The sequence below is a fragment of the Urocitellus parryii genome, chromosome 3, assembly GCF_045843805.1.
Source record: "Urocitellus parryii isolate mUroPar1 chromosome 3, mUroPar1.hap1, whole genome shotgun sequence".
Lineage (NCBI taxonomy): Eukaryota > Metazoa > Chordata > Mammalia > Rodentia > Sciuridae > Urocitellus > Urocitellus parryii.
This window is the reverse complement of record NC_135533.1, coordinates 180335330-180360000: the sequence shown is the minus strand read 5'-3', so window position 1 is coordinate 180360000 and position 24671 is coordinate 180335330. Positions and strand designations below refer to the sequence as shown.

The 24671-nt window shown below is 40.2% G+C and overlaps 1 protein-coding gene across 1 annotated transcript in view; it reads left to right on the top strand.

The window, feature by feature from the left end:
- The first annotated feature begins 9437 nt into the window (after positions 1–9437).
- Positions 9438–24671, top strand: part of Znf385d (zinc finger protein 385D) — a 285620-nt gene continuing 270386 nt past the window's right edge. Inside the window, exon 1 of the mRNA XM_026395925.2 lies at positions 9438–9508. Coding sequence (XP_026251710.1) covers positions 9487–9508 — 22 coding nt within the window. The 5' untranslated portion in view covers positions 9438–9486. The remainder of the gene's footprint in view (positions 9509–24671) is intronic.

Below are 24671 nucleotides of genomic sequence, written 5' to 3'. Positions count from 1 at the left end.
TATTAGAGGCAGGGTATAAGGTCTGCTTCTTCTCCGCAGCTTTCCAAGACTGCCTAAACCCTGTCATATCATCTTTTACGAAGAACTTACATACATGTCCTAGTGTTTTCATTTGTCACTTGATATTACCTTTGTTTTTACTTTTGTTTTTGGAAATGTGCTTCATTTCTTTAAGATATCAAGAAATAAAAAAGTAGCTTATACATTCAAGTTCAATGACTTTTTTTCTTGCTGCTGCTGAGGGTTGTAATGATTTGATTTCTTATAAGTGAAGCACAAAACTAGGTAATTTGGAGCCACCAAACTTAAGACATGGTGCTTATCTGTTTTTGAAAACAGGGTCTACATGGATATAAACCAAGGGGCTAGAATCACCACATAAAAACTCTATAAAAGTAAATACAGTTTCCTGAAGGGCTTTTGATAGGAGGGAAGGGAAAAATATAGAACAAGAAACATGAGAGAATCATCATCTGAGGACCACCAGAAAGGAAGTTTGTAGAGCTTCTTATTGTAAGAGGATCAGTATTATCTATCAATCCAGACAAGAGCACATATAAAAATCTACCTCTGAGAGCATCCAGGGTAGATTAGCTTCCCTGAATTACTCTCGGCCTGAACTCTATTCTTCAAGTACTCTGGTACTTAGCTCCCACATTATACTCCTGACCTACTCTACCTGTATACCTTCTGATATGTCTCTTGCCTGATGGCAGACCAGCCCTCAGGTTCCTGGTTGGTCTTTCCCTAGCGCTTTGAACCTTCTTTCCACACCCTAAAATAATTCTTTGTGTTTCCTCTTTGAGACCATTGTCTCTTCCACAGCAAAGTGTCGCTGCTTCTGAAATCAGGCACCATGTCTGGTGTTTGTAGCATGCTCCATCTCTGACCCATTGCATAATGCTCTCTGGATGCATTTCAGCTATGGTCTGGGGTATGTTAACATATTCAAAGAATTAGCATTTATCTAACATTTTCCATGACTCTAAAGAGCCTTTATTCCACTGGAGAGATACTGGCAACTGAACAAGTCATTGAAATGCAATCTGATAAATACTGCAGTAGGGTTATACAAAGAGTGATTAGGAGTTAATTAAGGGAACGCATGAAACATCTTAGAAGAAATCTTGGAAAATGAATATCTGAGCAGTGTTTGGTGACTGGAAAATAAATAAGTAGACAGATAAAGGGGAATAGAAAAGGGCATTCCTGGAAGAACATACAGTAATGTCACCTTATCTACAATTTTGCTTTCTGCATTTTCAGTTACCCACCATCCAAAAAACATTAAATAAAAAATCCCAGAAATAATTTATAAAATTTAAATTGTATACCATCCTGAGTAGTAGGATGAAATTCAATAGCATTCTCCTCCATCCTTCTCGGGACAAGAACCATCCCTTTGGTGTATTGACACTATATATGCTACTCACCCATTAGTCAATCACTCAATAGCTGTTCTGCTTCCAGATTGACTGTCATGAGATCATGCCACTTGTATCCAAATAAACTGTTTTTTACTTAATATTGTTCCCAAATTCAGACTTTCATTACAATATTGCTATGATTTAGATGTAATTTGTCTGCAGACTTTTATTCCAATATTTCTATGGCTTGGATATAGTGTGAGTATGTCCCCCAAGGCTAAATTTGTTGAAATTTAGTCCCTATTGTGAGGTATTAAGAGGATAGAAATTTAATCTGACTTGGATGTTTATGGATGGGTCCTTCAGGAGGTGATTAGGATTAATAAGGTCACTAGGGTGGGGTCTCCATGATTCAATCCTCATGGTTTCACATGAAGAAAGGAAAGATCAGAAGAAATAAACACAGGCACACTCCCTGTCTCATGCCATGTGATGCTTGGTACTATGTCAGGACTCTGCCAGCAAAAAGTCATCACCAAAAGCAACTTCTTGAACTTTAGCCCTTCAGAACTATGAGCCAAAATAAACCATTTCTCTTAGTAATTTACCCAGTCTGTGGTATTGTGTTATTAACAATAGAAGACAGACTAATAAAAGTATTTGCCTTTAATTGTTCTATTTATGATTATTGTAGTTAATCTCTCACTGTGTCTAATTTATAAAATAACCCTTATCATAGGTATGTATATACAGAAAAAAAAAACATAGGCAGTATAAAGTTTGGTGCTATCTTCCATTTCAGGAATCCACTGGAATTCTTGGCATGTATCTCTCATGCATAAGGGGATCAATTGTAACTGTGTATGTAACCCTATATTCTTAGTAGGATCAGGATGGAGGATGACATAGAGGTAAAAGAGTTTTGAGAGATTTGTTCACTCAGCATATATTTATTGCATGCACCCTATGTGTTTGACACAGTGCTAGGCACTAAATATAGCATGAGCGTAGTAGACCTGTCTCTGCCCTGCCCTCATATCCACTGTACGGGGGGAGAGAAGGAATAACTATGACCAGCACATGAATGAGTAATGCTTTGAATCCTAAACTCTGAGAGGAAGGTGGGAGAGGTTCAAACTCCTACTGTGAACTCATCTAGACAGAGATTTCTGTAATTTCATTCATGTACCCTCAGAATCTTAGAACAGCACGGGGCATATGAGTATCCAATAACTTTTTTTTTGTTTGTTTTGAATGAAAAACATTTCTAGCTCAAAACAAGTTCTAAGGTAAGAATTCTGAGGACTCTCAGCACCATTTACTAAATGTTATGAAGTAGCCCCCTATTGACTGGTTATCAGGAGAAACAGAGCCACATGTAATAAGGGCTTGTCTCTAAATTCAAGGTTCTCCAAAAAGATAGAAACTTGGAATATTATATTTTTATAGGATTCTTTCTTATCAAATGTTACTGCATCTTTTCCTACAGATGATTAATTTTTCAGATTAAGATTCCCAGGCATTTAATTTCAATAGGAACAGCAAGTAAAATTCTGAGAATAAAAATGATTTATGAATGTGTAACCTTGTGTACATAATCTAAAAATTTCTGATTAAAACACTTCATAGATCAGTTAAATTCAGTATTTGTTCTCATATAGACAAATCATTTCTCCATTTTTCACACTGTTTTGACATTAGATGGTGGTACATCAGAGGCAAACTCAGGCTTTTACATAGCCTTCCATCACTTGACATTCATGTGACATGTCAACAAATATTCATTCAAAAAGTTATTAGGATTTCAACAAATTTTCCATCAGCAAATGCTCATGAACTTCTCTTCTTGCTCATATAATTTCCCAGGGCTCAATGTTGACCTTCTTCTCTTTCTTCCCTCTACCCTCTCTTTATGATATCATCTTATCTCATGGATTTAACTGCCATTTATAAAATGATGACTTCCAAATTTAAATATGAAGCCTCAATGTCTCTTCTGAACTCCAGACCATATATCCAAGCTGCTATGAAAGTATACCACTTATGTATAATAGGAATATCAAACTAAATATGTCCCATGGTGACCACCTCTGAATATTCACCCATGTTTTTTGTTGTAGTCTTCTTTGTATCAGTTAGTGGACATATCATCCTTCCAATTGCTCAGCTGTCAAATTTTGAATAATCCATTACTCTTTGTTTTGTCTTTTATCATTTACCCAAACAAGCCATCACAAAATCATACTGACCCATTTTGCCATATATCTGAGTCAGCTTTCTGTTGCTATGACCAAATACCTGCCAAGAACAACTTAGAGGAGAAAAAGTTGATTTGGGCTCATGGTACATAGGTTCAGTCCATAGATGGCCAACTCCATAGCTCTGGGCTGGAAGTGATGCAAAACATATCATGGCAGAATGATGTGGTGGACTAAAGCAGCTCAGGACAGGAAGACCAGGAAGCAGAGAGATGACTCTTTTAATCATAGACAAATTATAATACCCCAAAGCACTCCCCTAGTGACCCAGTCACACCCTACCTGCCCACAGTTACCATCCAGTTAATCTGTATCAGGGATTAGATTAAAGCTCTCATAATCCAATCATTTCTCCTCTAAACATTCTTGCTTTGTCTGCTTTGGGGGGACACCTCATATCTAAATCATAATAAAATATGTCTAGAATCTGACCACATTTTTCCACCTCCACTAATCTTATTCTCTCCAAGCCTCTCTACCTCTTTTCTCAGTTATTAAATAATCTTCCTAACTGGTCACCCTGCATCTGTCCTTGTTTCTTTTATACCATTCTCTACACATCAGCCCTAGTGAACCTGTTAGCATGTCAAATATTGTTATTTTAAAGGCAATATACTTTATAAGCCATAACAAAAGTTCTTAAGCCATAATAAAAAAGTTGTCATAACAACCTATGAAGTCCTACTAAATTTGGCTCCATGTTTCCCATTGGCTTCAACTCTTAGTTCATTATCTAGTACCTACTGTGCGCTGCCATAATGGCTACTTTTCCTGGCATCCAGAAGGCATGCCTGCCCAGCTCCACTCTTGCCCATTTCACTTTCTGCAATGGTCTTTATCCAACACCTAGAACAATGTCTGGAACATAATGGGCAAGAGTAAGGTATTAAATGTTATCAAATAATATTGAATGAAATAATAAGTTATGAATATATTAAATGACTGATTTAGATCATGGCTGAAACAAAGAATATCCTCTTTCATTTGAATGACAGACCTCACATGTAACGGCAAATTATTACACCGTTTAAATGTTAGAGTAGGAATTAGTACAATACACTCTATGAAAAAAAAAAGAAAGCTGTGTCTTATTTGGTCTTACAGACAGGAAAAGTCTTCTCAAAAGATGTCATGCTTGAATGGAGACCCAAAGATTGAATAGGAGCTGTCCCAGTAGAGAGAGCAGGTGGGAGAGAATATAGTCTTCAGGGGAGTTCTAGTCCTACATTAGAGGTGGAGTGGAGTGTGAAGGATAAAAGCATTAACAAATGGAGACATAAATATGGGCCTAGTTGTGAAAGGTCTTATAGACACAACTGTAGGTGAAATGTGGAAAGGGTGAAGAGTACTGAAGGAGTAAGCAAGTCACATAGCCATATGTTTTTGAAAGAGATATTAATGGATCTCATAGGGAGAATGGATTGGACCCTGAAAAAAGAAAAAGAAACCCTGAAATTAGCAACACTGGCTAAAATTTTGTTATAATACAGATGAGATAAAGGTGAACGAAACTAAAGCTCAGGAGAATGCATTGGAAGACAACTGGGCTATGCTAAGTCAATGCTAAATTACTGCTGCATGCAGCTATCAAGAATTTGAAAGGACAAACAAGCTCACAAACTGTGGCCTGCAGTACCACCTGGCATCTGTATTGCATGGGATTTAAGAACAGCTGCTGCTAAGCATGGACAAATTCAATTTGTGTAAGCACTTCGTACAAAACACTATCAACCTCAAAGAATTGACTGCGGGCACATAGAAAAGTATGATGTTTTACACACAATACAGCTGTACTTGATATTCTTTTTCATTGATTCATTCAGTTACTCACACATACTTATGGAGTAGTAAGTGTAAGGTGCCCTGCTAAGGACTGTGGATGCACCATTGAACAGATAAAAAATCTCTACCTTCATGGAGATTATACTCTAGTGAGGAGAAATAAAAATAAGTACATATTTACAATAGAGTGTCAGATGATAATTACTGTGGAGAAAAATAAGGAAGGGATGAGGGCAGCTTAAAACTAAAAAAGGGTAATAAATGAATATACTTGTGAAGTAAGACTTGAAGGAGAAGAGAAATCAAAGCAGGCAGCATCTTAAAGCGGGATCTTACCTGGATCTTAAAGTGGAGAGAAAATTCTCACCTAATCATGATGTTTTAATACACAACAGATAACTGGTTTGAGAACCTCCTGTGTTTTAAAACTGAAAGGTGTATTTATGTCTATAAGCAGGTTAATGCCATGGCTGGTCCCAGAGGAACTGACCTGATTCTCCCTCAGACATTCCCAGTTTCTGAGAGTTTATTAGAGACAGAGTCAGATAAGTGTCAGAGATGTGAACCTGGTCCTTCCCTGGAAGCTAAGGATCACCCCCTGGAGGTGACATATGGGAGCATCTCTAGGGCACAGCTGGGATATTCACAACTCTGGGGCTAGACTACGTCAGCTGTGGTTTCATTTGGATATTATTATACTTCAGAATACAACAGCATGTTGAAGAGATGTCTGCATAGCCACCTTCACTGCAGTATTATTAACAACATCCATGAAATCCATTCTATCAACAGAAGAAAGTGGATACATATTCGATGAAATATTATTCAGCCTTTAAAAGAAGGAAATCCTGTCATTGGCAAAAATTAGGAGAACATGGGCTGGGGATGTGGCTCAAGCGGTAGTGCGCTCGCCTGGCATGCATGCGGCCCAGGTTCGATCCTCAGCACCACATACCAACAAAGATGTTGTGTCTGCCGAGAACTAAAAAATAAATATTAAAAATTCTCTCTCTCTCTCTCTCTCTCTCTCTCTCACTCTCTCTAAAAAAAAAAAAAAATTAGGAGAACATTATATTCAGTGAAATAAACCAGACACAGAAAGACAAATCTTCATGATCTATTTACATATACAGTATAAAAAAGTTGATCTCAGAGAAATATAGAGTAAAATGGCGGTTACTGGAGCCTGGAGGATGAGAGAACTGGGGAGATGTCACTCAAAGGGAAAAATATAATACGCATAAAGTAATTTTAAGTGAAATGGAAGAAGTACAAAATTAAAACAACAATCACTTATTTTCATGCAAATATGAGAAAGCTTATGTCTGCTGCTTTGACATTCCAAATAAACCATGAATAAATGAAAGTGGGGGCACATATCTTTAAATAAAAGAGGATACTTTCACGTTTTTTATTGAGCAGCTTTTCACTGTATGGATATAACATGCAGTGGCCCCTTGGAAGCCATACTCTTCCAGTGGCCATGTGTTGCTCTTTGGGGTATAATCCTCTATAGACTGGGCAGAGATTGGCATGTTCTGTTACCAGATACTATATGCCTGTAAATCTCATATGTATATTTGTTTCTGGAAAATGCCATGGTATACTTTTCCTGGGGAAAATCTTCACCTGAGTCATAATAAATGACATATTTATTTGAGTAAGGAAAACAGTTGAAAGACCCTGACCAATTCGACATGAAAATATTAAGACAATAGTCCTTTACTAACTTCATTGAGAAATTTGTTTAACATCTGTGAGCCTCAAGGTTTTCACTTCCGAGTTTGATAACATCCACCTTCCTATATCTCAACTTGTTACTAAGAAAGATGACATATGTGCAAATATATTGTAGCTGTAAAACATCATGCAAATGAAAGGTGTTATTAATGATGAAGACAGTCCTTTAATCTTTCAAACCGGTTTTAAACTCAACTCTGAATGCTTGCATTTTCCAACTACAGGAACTCCAGTGGACCAAAAACTCTAACATTAAACTACAGTGCCCCCTAGCCTCTGTAGGAGGCAAGGCAGCTGATTGGCTTCCTGCAAAAGCTTCACCACAGATGGCTCCTTTGCCTGAGGGAAGGGCCATTAATTGTATTTTTGGATAATTTCCATCTGTCCAAAAGGGAAAACACTTATGTATTTTCTTCAGTATTTGCCTATAACATTGTTTATTGTTTTTATTTTTAATTTTAAGAAGGAGTGAAAAAGTAAACATCCCTCACTATATTTAAATTTTCCTTTTCCATATCACTTTAAAGGAAGGACATTTCCTTATAAGAACAGCACTAGATTTCTCTCAAGATTCTCTGTGAATCTGATTGGTATTTGATTACCTACTCACATTCACCAAATTCTTTACTATACAGAGTGAGAGAAGATTATCTGTCATTGCACTCTTCTGACAGAGGGGACATAGGGGGTAAAGATATTTTTGCAAGATGGCACAGAAAGCTGTCATTATGAGCCTCGCCCCCCCCCCCCAGTATCAAAGCACATTAAACCCACCAACACTACAGAATTGCATAAGGAAACATCATTGAATATTTTAATATCAAAATGTAGAACTATTTGCTAACATGGTTTATAAAAGTCCAGATTAAAAATATCGCTTCTTTCCAGAGGCTGCAGTTCTGTGTCTCCAATTCTTAATTTCATAGATGTTCATAGAAATCTTTAAGTTTGAATGGTCCAGGGGGTAAACTGAGTTCCAGAGTGATGTGTCCTTTGGAAATGGAACTTTCTGTGTGGGTTTATTTTCCATGCTGTGCTGAGTGTTAATCAGCACAGCTTCCAGGGTTTTCTTTCTAACATCCTTTTCTATGAAAGATAAGGACTGCAATTCATTATACCATTGGAGGAGCCAGAGACTTTGCTAAGCTTTGAGATGTAACCGTTCATCTCAAATTGTGTGAGTGTGTGTGTGTGTGTGTGTGTGTGGACTCATACACATACTATACACACTATATTCGTGCTAGTCTTGAATTATGGCATAATCTTGGTTGCCTTTGAAGCTAAATGTCTCTTCCACTTAAGGGTTCAAAGATCAATTCAGCCTCAGTGTGCTTTACAGTTCCCATTAAGAGAGGCAGAAAATGTGTTTTGCGAAACTAGGAGGTGATTTTTAATACCAGTTGTTTTTCTTTACATCTGTGGATCAACCTAACTCAGCAAACACTCAAGAAATTAAAAACAAAGACAAACAGACAAGAACAAACAAACAAGCAAACAAAAAACCCCCACAACTCTTCAACAGCAACTGGCTTCCTTGGTTCCGATCACTTCTAAGTCAAAACCCTGACCACCCAAGGAATGGAGTTCCTTGAGTTCCTCTTATTCCTCTCCTGAATAAACATGCACAAATAACCACCATCACCAACCCTCAAGCTCTTTGCGAAAGAGAATGCAGGCGCACACCACCATCCTTCTTTCCAACTTGGCAGGGGCAGCTAAATTTTGGCGAGGATGATGGCATTCGTAGGAGGGGCAAGATGAAAGTGTGTCTAATCACACGTTAATGGCAGAATTCGCCCTAACCAGGTTCCCCTCCGGTACACTGGTGAATTTCCTCTGCGTGGCTCCCCTGTGGATCCAGAGACCCTTCTCTCTTTAAGAGAGCTTCCCCGCGCCCCTCACTCCGCCCCCCACCCAAAGCTCTGGGCTCGCGAAAGCTTCCGGAGAGCCATGGTTGGTCCAGGCAGGCAATCGGAGCACCTCGTGGAGAGGCTGCGAACCGGGGGTGGAGTGAGGTGGGGTGGGGGGGTCTGTTTGTAGTACTCTCAGTCCTGATGTCACAGGCTCGGCAAGGACATCGCAAGGAGGAGTCGGATTACAGTAAGGATGGGCAGTGCAGCAGGCAGCCCCAGCGCACGCTCCAGCCGCCGGGGACCATAGCCCTGGACAGGCAGCCCGTGAGGCGCTTATCCCGCGGAGGAGGCAAGCTGGGCGCTCACTGCTCGCCGCGCTGGGGACGTTTCCGCCGAGTGTAGCATGAAACGGCTCTGCTCTGCGTGTCAGCCTGGGGTGCGAGCTGATGCTGAAGACGCCGCGGTGGGGTTTCAGCTGTCTGATTAATGAGAAACATAATGTATTTTGGTGAGTGTTGTCTCTGATGATGCAATTTCGGGGGGGGGGGTGTCAGTCTCTTCATCAGGCAGAGAATTCCTTAAAAAAAAAAAATAAAATCTTTTAAGATGCTAAAATATGTTACATGAAACCTACCTCCACTTGGCAACTGGGGGACCATGCCGGTGCAGCTCGCAAAGCTTCCTTTGTGCTACAGTTGGGGCTGGGAGCTGTGGATGAGTTTAAGTTGGAAAAGAGACGAGACAAGGGTGGGGGTGAATAAACTTTGCCTTGATTTGTCGGAATGAAGTTGGCTTTTTTAGCTAGGTGAGGAAGGAGAAATGGTGCAAGCCTGAGAAGTCATGGGCTAACTTAATGGAATGTGAAACAAAGTTCCTATACTATTGATGCTGTGAATGCTTAGTCAATAAGGACATTTCATTAAGCATTTGGGTTTTTTTTTGTTTGTTTGTTTGTTTGTTTTTTTTTAATTTTGAAGAAAACATTCTCTAGTGAGCAGTGGTTGGGTAGCTGAGAACACTCCTCCATACCATCTCAGTGCTCCCTCTGGCTAGGAGCAGCTTAGCACAAAATGCATATTATTTTAAACCTTTAGAGGTCTCCGAGCTGTTAAATATTTGTGCGGTTTAGTTTTGTGCCGCTGGTGGAAACCTCCCTTAGGTTTTCAGCTGAGCTGCTTGCATTTCCAGAAAGCATGTGGAGGCTTAGATCTGGGCTATCAGTTGAGCACTGTAAGTGGGCTGAGAGCTGTACATTTGCACTGTAACGCTTCAACTTACTGCTAGGGAAGAAAGCAAAAGCCTTTCACTAAATAAGAAGAAACCAAGGATTAAGACCGAATATCTTTTCCTCCTCCCTGAAGTTATGCTTTCCTTCTGTAAGTCCCATCCGGCGTCATCATTTAAGGGAATCTATGTGATATTAAAAGGTTTGTGAGAGCAGCTGAAGAGGGGATAGGGGAGGATTCTAAGATGCAAATGCTCTGGGTGATTTCTTGGCTTGCTTTGAATAGTACATCTAGAGACTGCTTTCAGATTAAAGAAATATTTAGATATCTTTGGGTTGCAACACAGTTAGTTTGTTGGGCATTTATATCTGTATACTGTATTGTTTTGTTTTGTTGAGCCTTTGAAACATTAAAAAAAAAAAAGTGTGGTAGGAACCCAAGTTGCAAAAGCTAAATGCCTTTAGTTGTCTTGACAGCAGTTTTGATTTCCCTTTAATTTGTGTCATATTGAAAAAGGCGGCTTAAAATAACCATCATTGATTTGAAAGAAACAATCCTCATTTCTTAGCCAAATTTAAGCAGATTCCAGAGTTAAACAACACCTCTTTCCTGGGAGTAGTGATGAAAGCAGTAAGCTGGTTTATTGGCAATTAATAGAACAGCATCTATCATGCATTTATTTTTGATAAATGGAAAAGCTTGCAAAGGTGTCTTTCGGACAAAATAAAATTTTAGTGTCTGTAATGATATTGAGGAGTGATAAAGATTATAATTTTAATGTAAGTTTCCAAGCTCTCACAAAAATTCCTGATGTGATTGTAGTGAGGAAGTAGGCTAACCAGAAAAGCAGTAAAGTCTACAAGTAGTGGTCAGAGACCATCTATGCTTTATTGGATTATGGTGTGGCTCCTGGAGAAATGTTCCCTGGGCTAGCCCATGTTATTCACTGTATGCTAGTCCAGCTGTCTTATAAAGCAGGGTGATTCACAGGGTAATTAGTTTCATTGTGTAATGCAAGTTTTTAATAGTTCAGATTGAAATGCAATGTCCTACATACTCCAGATGAAAATATACTCTTGGAAAGGCAAGGCTAAAGTTGCCCTCTGTGTCATGAACATGGTTCAGTCTCACCATGATTCCAGCATGAGAAAATGTTTTCCTGTTCCTGGAGGAGATCATGGATATTCAGGAAGGCTGTTTCTTTCAGGTTATGCTGTGCAGTCCCTCACTCAAGGTCTTAGACATCTCCAATTTGGGAGCCCAACTGTTTCTAATAAAATGTGTGGTACATGAGCTAGGGCAAGAGGAATTGAGCAGAACATGTTAAAATTCAATGGCATTCTGATGTTTGCAAGCCCCTAAGACTATGTACACATACTTTTGCACGTGTGCATGCATACATATATATGTGTGTATATAAGTCCATGTATGTGCATGTATGTGTATATGTAAAATTTCATCTGTTTCGGGTGATTTTTTTTTACACTAATACTTTCACTTTGTAAATTGGTTGAACATAGTTTCTTCATTTTTCAAGTGCAAGTGGTTTATCAAGTCAGGGGGAGTCTGGACAAAGACAAAGTGGTACTGCATACTACTTGGGCTTTTCTGGTGATTTGTGGGAATGGGTAGACGCGTCAGAAGTCTTTTATTTGTGTCTCTGGCAGGGAGTGATGAAAAGCATAGCAATGCTATGGTACTAGGTGAATTGATATGAAGAAAGAATATTTACTTCCCTTATAAATAATCTGATTTGTTGGGTCGTGCCCCCTTCAGATATATCTGAGGAATCTTTGCCTGAAGGGGCTGGCTCAGGCTATCTGCTTCTCTTTTACCCTGTGCTTCCTAAGGGACTGGTCACTTAGACCCTGACCTCTCTCAGTTGGAGTCAGTCGTATGTGTGCAAGTTGGTGGAATGCGTGCTGTTTCCAGTTCTTCAGAACAGCTAATGTTTGGAGTGTGCTGTTTCACACTTACAAGACTAATGGACCCTCTTAATGACTTAAGCCTCACTCTTATCTCCTATTGAGATTTTAGTGCAGTGTTTTCAATAATTGTTCATTTGCACTTACTGTGCGGTGATTTAAGAGTTTGCTGTTCAGTCACCGTGGGTACTTTTGTTACTTATTCTATCGATCTGGCATTCATTACTTACGAGTTAAATGTAAGGTTCATAGGAGAGAAAAGGAGCCCGGAAAATCCTAATCAGGAATCCGAGTGGGTTTTGCTGGAAAAAAAGCAAGGGAGAAATAACAAATACAGAGGAAGTTACCCTTCCCACCCCTATAAATATTTTACATAGTTAAAAATTACATGTGTGAAGGATGAATAGGCATTAATAATTTATCCAGAAATAAAAGCAAGGCAGCTGGGAGATGTCTCCCCAGATTGAGGAAGAGAGACTATGGGAGGTTGTCCATGTAACAGACAGAGCACCAGGTTGAAGTTGGGTTAAGAGGAGGATGCTGGCTTCACGGGCAGGTCTTTGCTTGAATGCATCTCATAACCGCTCAGTGTCTGGCAGAAGATTTAACTGTGCACTCTCTTCAGCTCTCAGCACCGCTTGGCTTGTCTCAGTCTTGTCCCCCTTCCCATCTAGCCTGACTCCTTTCTTTACTGCTAGAGTGGTCATGCCAACCACACAAGTTGTCTCTGGTTGGCCAGAAAGGTGCCACTCTGGCTCTTTACCATCAGGAAAGAAAATGGGAGGGACTGCCCCTAGGTAATTCTGTGTAGCCAGAAATCAGTACATTTTCAGGCAGGAGACAGCCAGATGGAGCCTCTGGGGAGCTTGCAGCCCAGGGGTGGCTGGGGCTTGCTCCAGGAGAATACTCCTAAAAGTTGAAATGATGTACCTTATACAAATGAGCAGAACTGAAAGACAAATATTAGTGCACACTATAAATGTTACTATTAATAGCATATTAATTAAACCTAGAGAAAAGGGCAAGCAAAATTTAGAAAGTGTGAATAAGCCATTCACGTTCAACTTGGTGTTCATTGTAGATCAGCTGTCTCCTTTAAAATGCCTAAGAAAAGTAGGAAAAATACTTGGAGGCATGCCTATCAGAATTAAAAAAAATTACTTCATTGAGGAAGCTTTTATTAATACAGTAACTAGGAAAATTCTAATAGCCATGTTTGTACAGTGTCAGGAAGGACTTTTCCTTTTCTCCTGGGATGTTTAGAACATCCTCAAGTCATTTACACTTTTGGTTGTGGCTGGACCATCAAATTTCACCTCCAAAGCAGTATGTTAGAAACAAACAGTTTGGTGGCAAGTTTTTGAGGAAGGAAATAATCAGAAAACAGCAGGCAAGCTGAAAAAAAAAATATTCCTCTTTTTTAGTGTGTTCAGTAGAAACATTTAACTCCTTCTAATTAGTTTGTAGTGAGCGATCTGTTGTAGGGAATTAGGTCCCCTAGAGTCTTTCTACGCATCTAGGAACTGTTCCTGTCTTCCCTGAGCCTGATAGGGAGAGAGAATAATTGAGGAAGGAACTGGTGTGTACAATACCCTTTTTAAACTTGGGAGTTATTACCATTATGTTTTATCACAAATCAATCTCAGTGACATGCAATAAATTAGGATGTAAATACTGTTAGGAAGGGTCATGCACAGGAACCTGAAATCTAAGAGAACTTTGAAACCATAAAGATTTTTCCTTTAAGACATTTCTCTTTAAATTCATATAAAGTTCCCATTTGAAGAAGCCAAATTTCAAATTTGATTACTATGCCAGTAACTCAGATTCCTTAATACAGCCTCAAATTTTGAGCTAATTTTTTTCCTTCCCTCCCTTCCTCCTGCCCACCCACCCACCCTCCCTTCCTCCTCCTCCTCCTCCTCCTCCTCCTCCCCCTCCTCCTCCTCCTCCTCCTCCTCCTTCCTCCTCCTCCCCTTCCTCCTCTTCTTCCACCTCCTCCTCTTCTTCCTCCTCCCCTTCCTCCTCTTCTTCCACCTCCTCCTCTTCCTCCTCCTCCTCTTCCTCCTCTTCTTCCACCTCCTCCTCTTCTTCCTCCTCCTCTTCCTCCTCTTCTTCCACCTCCTCCTCTTCCTCCTCCTCCTCCTCCTCCTCCTCCTTCTCCTCCTCCTCCTCTTCTTTCTCTTCTTCTTCTAATAAGGACCTCTTGGGTTACTCTAATTATATGGAAATGAGATGAGTTTATTTAAGGGATAAATTCCAATATGCACAAGACAATGAGGACTTACAAAGTAACCCTTTTGTAGGTGTCATAATTGTTCCCCAAAAAATGAAAATTTAAATTAGTGGTTTCTGACTTCCATTTCAAAAGACCTGGTCACAGGTGCTTTTGACTGAAGGCTCCCTATTATGCATGTGTATGTGTGTGCATACTAGAACATGAAGAAGTGCCCTGTTTCATAGACACCCAAATATTATTCCTCAGTCATAGTTTTTTTATGTGTTCCTGAATTTATTCATACCATTTGAACTATAACATCTAAGAACCGATTTAATAAGATAGATAATAAAGTATTTTTGAGCATAGTGGACTTTCATGTTTCCCAACGATTACACACATTGTAGGTCTTTAAAAAAATAAAATAATGAGGATAATTCTCAAGGCTTTTCCTAACTAAGAGTGATGCTTGTACAAGCAGAAACCCATCTCTACTTTGACCTTGACAAAGGGTTTGTTTCTATTTGTATTACACTCTAAAAAAACATGTCAAAAACCAACAAAGGTCATAGTTGCTGTCCTTTCTCTTTCTGTCTCTCTTTAAAGAAGCTATTACATATCATTTCCCACAAAGATTAGTTTTGCAACAGAATTTCACACATGATTGGTGGCATTAAGTGAAAATACAGCATAAGGGGTGGTTAGAAATATCAAAGCTTAAAGTGGTTGAGATCATGCTTGAACCAAATTGCTAGGGTTGAAAATAGGAAGACGCTTTGCTCTGTCGCAGCGTTAAAATCGTTATGAAGCAGCTGGAGGTCGGCCCTCCTTGAATGTGAACTCCAGGTTTGCACAGCTTTTAAACTGGAAGGTATTTCCATGAAATATCAAATCCCCTCACTTCCCAAACCTCAGATGCAGTTGAAATTCAATATAGGAGCAGGGTGGGGTGTTGTGTGCAGTGAGCCCCTTCTTATCAAGACTTTCAGGGTTTTTTTTCTTTTCTTTCTTTTTTTTTTTTAAACCGTCTTGCAATATCACATTTCTGTAAGTTGAGAGAAAAGAGAAAAGTAACCTGGCCAAGGTCAGAAAGGAAACGGGCAGCAGTATCAGGACTGATGCTCAGAAGAAATGTTGCTGCTCCAAAGCCTTGTACCCGGTGGAGGACATAGAGAATTTTGTATGTGTGTAGTGGGGGTGGGGTGTGGATGCGGTTGGTAGACTAAGAGTTTTTCATGGATGTCATTTAATCTGTGTCCTTAGCACCCTGCTCATGTAGAAATCTCTGCTAGATGTGCTAGACTGAAAGTGAGCTGGAAATCAGAGGGGAAGGACATCTGCTTCCTCTGCTCATCCCTTGAGGCTGATGTTCTCTATGAAAGCCAGAACCTTTGCCTTGACAAGAGAAATAATCCTTTTGCTCCTGAAACATCAGTTTTTTTTTTTCTTAATTTTAACCCATAAAAGTAAAGACTGGTCTTTATTTGGATCATAAATCAAATGTAGTGAATTCCATTTTTTTTTTTCTGTTTCTGGTCACTTCTTTTATCATAGAACCAAAGAAAAGAGTGAATTCTATAAACTAATAAGACCACTGTAAAAAAAAAAACAGTGTCTGAAAAACACCTGAACATCATCATGTAAGATAGGAAAATTATAATTTTAATAACTTTTAGTAATTTCTGATCAGTTTCAGTTCTCAGCTTTGCTTTGCTGCGTGGATTGGCTTTCGTTCACCAGCATCCTGGGAAGGGCCTCAGGAGACCCTGTGTAAAGGTGGCTGAAGATGTCTGGGAAGGTCACCAGTTTTCAAGGTTACCATTTGTGGTAGCAGAAGAAAATGGAGTTCATTTTGACTACTATTTGCAAAGCTTTTGCAGAATTGTTCTTCACACTTTCTGTTTTTATATTCGTGCATTTTGCTGATGAGGGAAAGTACTTGTGGCAGATTGCTCTGAGGATAAAAATGCAATAATGAATGTAAATGTACTTTAATAAACACCGTCTCTCACACTTATATAGCAATTTGTATTTTTCACAAAGGATCAACATTATGGTTTTTATTATCCTCAAAATGACCCATTGCAGGAGGTAGACAAAATACAATTATTTCTATTTCTAGATGAGGAATTTGAACCTCAGAAGATTGAAGCAACTTTCTCAAGGTCTCACAGTAAATGTTAAGGTATAGACTCTTAATTTAGTCCTTTGGAGGTTTACCTTAGCTCTTTTCAGCTGAGCATGGGGTTTGGGAGATATTTTCATGGATAGAAGTAAATGAGACAGTAATGCTAGAAAAAACACTCTAGCTAATAGTTAAGGAAATGAATATACATAGTTAAGACCTAAGATATGTCTATGTTTTGACTTTGTAGAATCACAATTACAAATTGTGGGTCTGAACATAATTCTCTTTATTCTGCTTTGCTTCTTGCATCAAATAATTAATAATCAGGGCTGGGGTTGTGGCTCAGAGGTAGAGTGCTTACCTAGCATGTGTAAGGAACTGGGTTCAATCCTCAGCACCACATGAAAAATAAAGATATTGTGTCCACCTATAACTAAAAAATGAACATTTAAAAAATAATAATTAATAGTCAGAGAGAATGAGTATTTGCTTAGACGGTGTGAATTAACATAGTGGACTGAATGTTTGTGTCCCATTCAAATTCATGTGTTAAACAAATTTGTATGCTGAAGCCCTAATCCCTAATATCATGGTGTCAGGAGATAGGGTATTTGGGTGGTAATTAGGTTTCCATGAGGTCATGGAAATGATGAAGGTACAGCCCCTGTGATGGGTTAATGTCCTTGTGTATTAAGAGGAAGACCCACCGTCCCTCTTCCTCTGTGTAATGCTATAGTCAAAACATGGCCATCTGCAAAGCATGGAAAGAGGGGATTAAACCAGGCTGGTATCTTGATCTTAGACTGTGCAGACTCCAGAACTATGAAAGAGAAGTGTCTGTTGTTTAGGCCACAGGTCTGTGGTGTCCTGTCATGGCAGCCTGAGGTGACGATGACAGTTGGCCTCTGGTAGAATCTTGGCTTTTCCAAATAGTGTCATATATTAAAGTTTGTATGAATTTTATATTTTATATGTCTTCTCTCTGCCTGTTTAACAATAATGCATTAACAAAGTACAAGCTATTTACACCACAAGCTCTGTGATATTTACAACAAACTCATTGCTACTGTTGTTCAAGTTGGTGTCTCAGGTTCATCTTTATTCCATGGATGAAAAAAGAGGAAGCATCAGCCTACTCTTCAATCTTAGCTATTCGATTTACTGGCTTGGTGTCCTTGGACAAGTCACCTCACAGTTTTGATACTTTCTTTGAAAATAATTTTCAACAGTTCTATTTTGAGAATTTAAATATACATTGGATATAAAAGTGCCCAGCCTTAGGAAATACAGGATAGTTAATTTTTATTTATTTATTTATTTGCTTTTATTTAACCTATTTACAAATCTATGAAAATTAAGAAAAGTCATTGTATCTGTTGAGGTCAAACCAGGAAACCAGAACCATGCTAAGTAATTCACATATAAGGATTTCAATGTGGTTTCTTTATTGTGTAGGTGATGGGAGAACTGAGAAGGTGCATGGAGAAAGGTGAGGTGATCCAGGGAGTGCAGTAATAGCAAGAAACTGGTAGGTGTGAGTAGAAAGAAAAGAGCAAGTCCTGAAGGACAAGGTCCAGGGTCTTCTGGTAGCAACTGGAATCACACCTGGCCTTAGAAATTGATGCATGGAGGAGACCTAGCCTTAGGTTCAGATATATATAAAGAGAAATATCCTGGCTTCTCCCTTTCTCTCACCCCCCACCCCCAGTTCATTGCCTCTGTCTTTCAATGGTGGAACAGAGCCAGAGGCTACTAAATGAGCAGCCTTAGAAATACATTCTGCAGGTGTTAGGCACCCCAGGGCAAGAATGGACCTCAGGGCAAAAAGGCTAGAGACCTGTAGGGAGGGCCTATAGCAGGCATAAGTAGATGTGGGAAAGGCATCTAAGTGTCAGTGAGAATTAGTGGAAGATAGAAGGAAGAAGGAAAGAAGTATGGTTCAAGAACTTTGGGCAACTCCTCCCAGTTTGGGTAGAATCACACTCTCTGTCACTTTGGGTAGAGTCACTACCTTGTCACTTTCTGGTAGTAGGACCTTGGACAAAGTAGTCAATTTCCTTCTGGATCATTTCTTTTGCTTTTATAAATGGGTTGAAGAATCCATCTGACAGTGAAGTTCAATGAGTTTTGACTCTAAGCTTCAAAATGTGCAGAGCACCATTTCACTGGGCCCAGTGAGGTGCATGAGAAAAACCAAGTGGGTGAGAAAGAGGAGAGGGAAGCAGGGACATGACAACATCTTGGAGAGACATGTGTAGCTGTGTAGTGGAGCATTCCAGCAGAGATTTTTGAGTGCTCCGAGGAAGGGAGCATTTGGTGACTTCCTCAAACAGTCCCTTCCATTGTGGCTTTAAAGGTACCTTAGAGACCACATAATCTGTTCTTTGTCATTATTCTACAACAGGAAAATTGCAGCAGCATAGGCTGGGGAGAGCCAGTGAGTGGGGAGGGGATTCTGAGATTCCATGCCACATCTTCTTTCCTCTCCAGCAACTCTGATGGGGATAGAAGCATTGAAAGCTGAGAGAGTTTATTAATAGTTGCTTGGGAAAAGAAGAGGGATTTGGTATTGATTTTTATCTATCCCTCCATGTGTTGCTGGATGCTTAAAGACAGATTCCTTTGGCTGACTGGATCTACTAGCAGAAGAAGAAGAAGAAAAAAAAAGGCAAAACCGTCTGCTCTTTTTGTATGGGAATTATTAGCATCTCTCTCAGAGCCTGCTTGTAAAGCTCTGTGACAGTTCATAACTTACAGTGCCCTTGTTTTGAGGGAACGCCGTGTTAACTGCTGGAAAGCCTTTCCCTGGCAGTGCACAATATGGAAGGCACTGATTACCACCAGGTGTTTTAATTAGCTGCCCTGAGTAATGGCAAGCTATAACTTAAAGTTCTAGGGGGATTCTTAGGATTTGTGTCATAAGGAAGATTTATCAGTTAAAAAAAAATGGAAGGCAGGATTGCTTGAAATTTTTTCCCCTTAAATAAAAAAAGTTATAGGATTGAATTGCTTCTCTCTCTCTCTCTCTCTCTCTCTCTCTCTCTCTCTCTCTCTCTCTGGGGGGGGGGGGCACTGTTGCCTGCTTTTTCCTTATTTTAAAATTTCTTATTAAGTAAGAATATTTTAGTGAGATGCTGAAGTCCCGGGGCGTAATGGACCTCTCGTTTTCCTTAGAAAAATCTTGGTCTCCTTTGTGAACTGCTGGCAGGTGATATGGCCCTGCTCACAGGGATGAGGAATTTCACATAGGCTGGTTGTTTCTTTGTGCCAGGGGCTGCCATGAGCTATTTCAATGACATTTTGCCCATCATCCTTAAGAGGAAGATCAGTGGATCTAAATCTTGGAAATATAAAAGAATCACCTGGGGCACTTTGAAAGGATACTAATGTCAAAGCCTTACTATTGTCCAATAAAGTCCAACTCTCTGGTGATGCAGGCAGGCATCTGCACTTTGTTTTAAAACCCTCTGTTGATTCTGCAGGACAGCCAGAAGGAGAACCACTGAAATGGGCAATTTGAACCATTTGATAGAGAATATCTTGAGGCCCCAGGTGATCCCAGCTTCCCCTTGGATCATCAAGCAGCAGTTGGCAGGGTTAGAATTTCAGTCCAGGTCAATCTGAGTTCAAAACCAATGTATTCTTTCCCAGAATACATTGCATCTTCTCAGGGAGACCAATCTATAGCATGAAGTGTGGGCCTGTTTACACACTGCCTTCTGCTGCCCACTCTGGTTTCCAGAGTGAAAGTCCCTAAGGGATGGGAGCCCCTTCTTTCTATTTAGGACCCTTTATAGAGCTGAAACCCTGGAGAGGCTTTTATTATACAAGTTGACTCAGAAGTTATGGTTCTGGAAAGGATTTTAGAACTCTGCTTCTCAAAATTTAATGTTCCTGCAAATCACTTGAGGATCATATTAAAATGCAGACCCTGATTTAGCGGGTCTGAAGTGTGGCCTAGGATTTTGCCTTTTTAACAAGCTTTCAGGTGATGTTGATGCTGCTGGTCCACCTACCAATCCCACTTTTAGTAGTAAGGCTTTAGAGATCATTTCACTGAGCTCTTGCTTTCTGCAAACCCAATAAATTAGGTCTTATCCTCCAATCTGCAGCCCTGTTTCTATTGTGTAAGATATTGAGTGGTCCATGTTGCGTTCTCATTAGGAAAAAAAAATCCTATTTTCCCTGAAACTGACTGGGCTTCCAGACTGGAGAGCTTTCAGTGCTAAAATGGAGAAATTCTCATACCGACTGGGATGGCTTGGTTACACTAGTTCCAATCGACTGATCAGTGGACAGAAGTTGAGCATGGAATTTGATCCCTTTGAGCCTCAGTTTCCTCATCTGTGAAGCAAGAATAACAAATGCTACTCCAAAGATTGTTAGGATTAAATTCGGCAGCATATGTAAAGCGCTAGACACACTGTCATGATGTTCACTCTCACTGAATGTTGGCAACGGCTGTGGCCACTTCTGCATAAACCTGACTCAGCACAGATCTCTATTACTGCAAAGAAGAATCGCCCCAAAGATCAAGTGCTGGTAGCCATGGATCATCTTTCCCGCATTATATCTGTGCAAAGAAGGCAGCTTATAAATGACCTGCTGCCTGAGATACTCTGGGCTAGCTGGAGTGAGGTCGTTATTGGTTCAGTGAACAATTTGCCCACCCCAAACATCAATACTAATGTTTTTCTTTGCTGTTTAGGGAAAGAAAGGCCTGGCTAAAGCTTTGCTACCTTGGGACATTCTGTACTGGCCCCTAGTGTTCCTGTCGACCTTGTTTATCCATTAGTGTTTCTCTGAGCTCGGTAACAACTGATGAGGGCGACTGCAGCTAATGACTGACCCGACATTGTGCTAACAATCAATACCCTTTAAAACAATACACACCCGGCAAGGCAGCCCCTCCGCCACATTTTCCACTAGAAACGCCCACAGAGAGGAAGGCAGACTTTTAACTCATGCACTTTCTAGCACAGAGCCTGGCACAAGGACACTAGATTCACTAGTGGCTCATGAATGCTACGCCAAGCCATGGCGCTCTCTGATGCAAGTGACTTTCCAGTAGAGACTTAAGCCTCTGCTTCTTCTTGGTCTTGGCTTGGCCTTGAAAGAATGAGGCCAGCTTTCCCAGGCCTTACCTAGGAAAGCCAATGCACTCACCTCCTGTCAAATGCCATCTGCTTATCAGAGCATTTAGTCTGCTAGATATGTGACTTGTTGTGTGAGATGTGAAATGCACTTTTGTTTTTCTATTATGTCCAGTAAGTGGGGCAGCTACCAGCAGCAAATTATTCCACAGTAGAGGTTACCTGGGCTGAGCGGCTGCCGAGTAGTATTTCAGACAAGAAAACAAATGAACAACAAAGCGAAAGCTCTTCTTGCTTTCCTAGAGCATAAAATGCGATTGCAGAAAGGGCCCCGGCATAATCACACTTCCGTGCATGTCCATTTTAGAGGCTAAATTGGAAGATTTTTGTCTCTGTTCTCATTATCTATTTACTCTAGTCATAGCCATACCATTCTGAAAGAGCATTAAATGTAAGGGGCCAAATCAAAGTCTTCATGTCATAGACATAAAAACAGAGGCTAAGTGATTATTAATAGCCAGACAGATGCATTGAATACTCTTAACTAAAAAAAAAAAAAAAAAAAAAAAAAAAAAAAAAAAAAAAAGTCCTGGTGCAGTAGTATGAATCGGATGAACTGCCCCGAGTCCCAGCTTCCAAATCAGTGAACTGAGATAATAATGGCAATCCACCCTACCTTAGAAGGCAGAGCTGTAACTACTAATAATAGCTAAGATTTAGAAAGTGCTGTGTCCCTGCCAGCTACCTTTTAGTGTGTCAGCTCAACCCTTCCTCACAACAGATCTGTAATGGAAGAACTATCAGTATGCCTGTTTTCACAGATGAGAAAACTTAGGTACACAGAGGTTAAGTAATGAGACTAAGTGGCCAGACTGTGCCAAAGGGGACCAGATCCAGGATGCTGGTCTGCCTAGCAGAAGCCTCCTCTTACCTTGCACTGGTTGTGTGACCTTGAGAAATCTCAGCTTCTGAAAACTAAAGTGCCCCAAGCAATCATAGGCTCGCTATTCAAATACAGCAGAGGTCTGGAGAAGACAACAGGTGAGCAAGCTGATAAACAAAGCTCCTCTTGCAAGCCAGGCAGCCACCTGGTGGTACTGGGGCTGGAGGCTGAGATCTGGGAAAGATTGCATTTCCTTTCCAAAAGTTCTGCACAAGGACAGTCAATAGAAAATCTTGTTCCTGGAACATGCAGCATGAACCCCAGCGCTTCTCCCAAATGGTGTCTTGTAATGCCAGTCACAATGATAGCTGGCTTCTTTAAAGTGCTTGCTGAGTACCAGGGGATGCGCTATGACCTTTACTAGTATGGGTTTGTGCCTGATATAGGGACCACGTTCTTTCAAATGGAACAGATTCCTTTTTATTGTGTCTGCTCTTCCTGCGCATATCAGGCAATGTGCCACGTGTGGAGTGATATTCTCTTAACAGATAATAATTTGAATTTCTTTTAAACTCTTGGCACACGAAAAATGTAGAGCCCTGGAACTCTTTCTGGATCCTTAAAAGAATATTTTTGAAAAAGCAATACACAGCCGGATATGTTGGTGCACACCTGTAATCCTAGGGTCTCTGGAGAGTGAAGCCTAGCCTCAGCAACTTAGCAAGGCCCTACCTCTAAATAAAAAATAAAAAGGGCTGTGGATATGGCCCCTGGGTTCAATTCCTGATACCAAAAGAAAAGAAAAAAAAGTTAATACATCAACTAAATTTCCCCTCTTAGTGTATTTTGTTGCATTTGTAAGACTAAATTCTATGGAAGGAAATCTGTATACATCCCCTTCTTGCTTTTTCATGAAATGAAAGTCTACAATATACCTTGTTTTATATATTGCGTTATTTATCATATATTGATGTTTGTCATTCTTTTTATTGTGTGGCTACACAGTATTCTAATTCAAGGACCTATTAGGACTTACCTTACTGTCCCTTTTAAAAGGAAGCATTTCTTTCCATTTTTACTAGTAAAAATCCTTTTGTGCACATGGAGTTTCTCATCCATCCAGTAAATTCTTAGAAAGGGAATTGCTGATGCATTTTCCGTTCTTCAGGGTCTTGCCAAAGCATCTCACGAAAAGTTTTTGTTGATAAATTTCTGCATATACTTTTAATCATTAAGAGTAGAACAATGGCTTTCAAATGGGGAAACAATTTATTGAAAACTGCCTTGCAGACATCTCTGGGTGAGACCTGGTTGAGAATCAGGCCTGGGTTCCATTCCTCCTGTTTTGTGTTGAAGACCGAACACAGAGGCATGTGCAAAAAGTTTTATTTAAAGAATGGAACACAGAAAGAGAAAGAGGGACAGAGACTTCTCCACAGAGAGGGGGTCCAAGTTGGTGCCCAAGGGATTAGGGGAGAGTCCTGCCCCTTTTATAGATGTCACATTTCCTTTGTTCTCATGCCCTCCTCCTCCCCTTATCCTGTCTACAGGGCTAAAAGGTGGGCCAAAAGGTGGGAAAGGAGGCTTCCAGGGGTACAGGCAGGAAGGGAGCAACCCAGGGGCATTCATTAACTACTCCTTGCACTGAGGAACTGTTCCCTGGAGGCAAGTCGCCTTGGCAACAGGTGAGGAGGAAGGGAAGTGTCCTGAAGGTATTAGCATTTTGTTTCCTTTCCCTTTGAACCCACGCCCACCTTCCTGATCTGACCCAATTATTCCTTACCTATATTGACTGTCCTTTTGCCCCTCTGCCTCCCCACCCCAGGCTCAAGGGTATGCATTTTCAGTGCGGAACAACATGAGTGTCTTCTGAAATTTTTGTACTGTCTCTCTCTTATGCTAATCATACATGGACGTTAGGTTTTACATTTATAAAAAGGCCAGGGTGCCATTAAATTGAGGGATGCCCTAGGCTTTAAGCATGAGGATAAATGCAGTGGGGAAAATGTTATGTTGTAAGTGAAATTTCACCTTTTGGCTTCGAAACTAGAAGGCTCATCTTTGAAAGGCTTTCTTAAGTCAATTAAGTCTAAAGCCAAAGGTAGTCCCATATGTGATCAGAAGCTTCACATGGTTGTAGTAGTGGGTATTACAAAATGCAAGCACATTTGCATCATCCTATATTTCAGTGGTTGTTT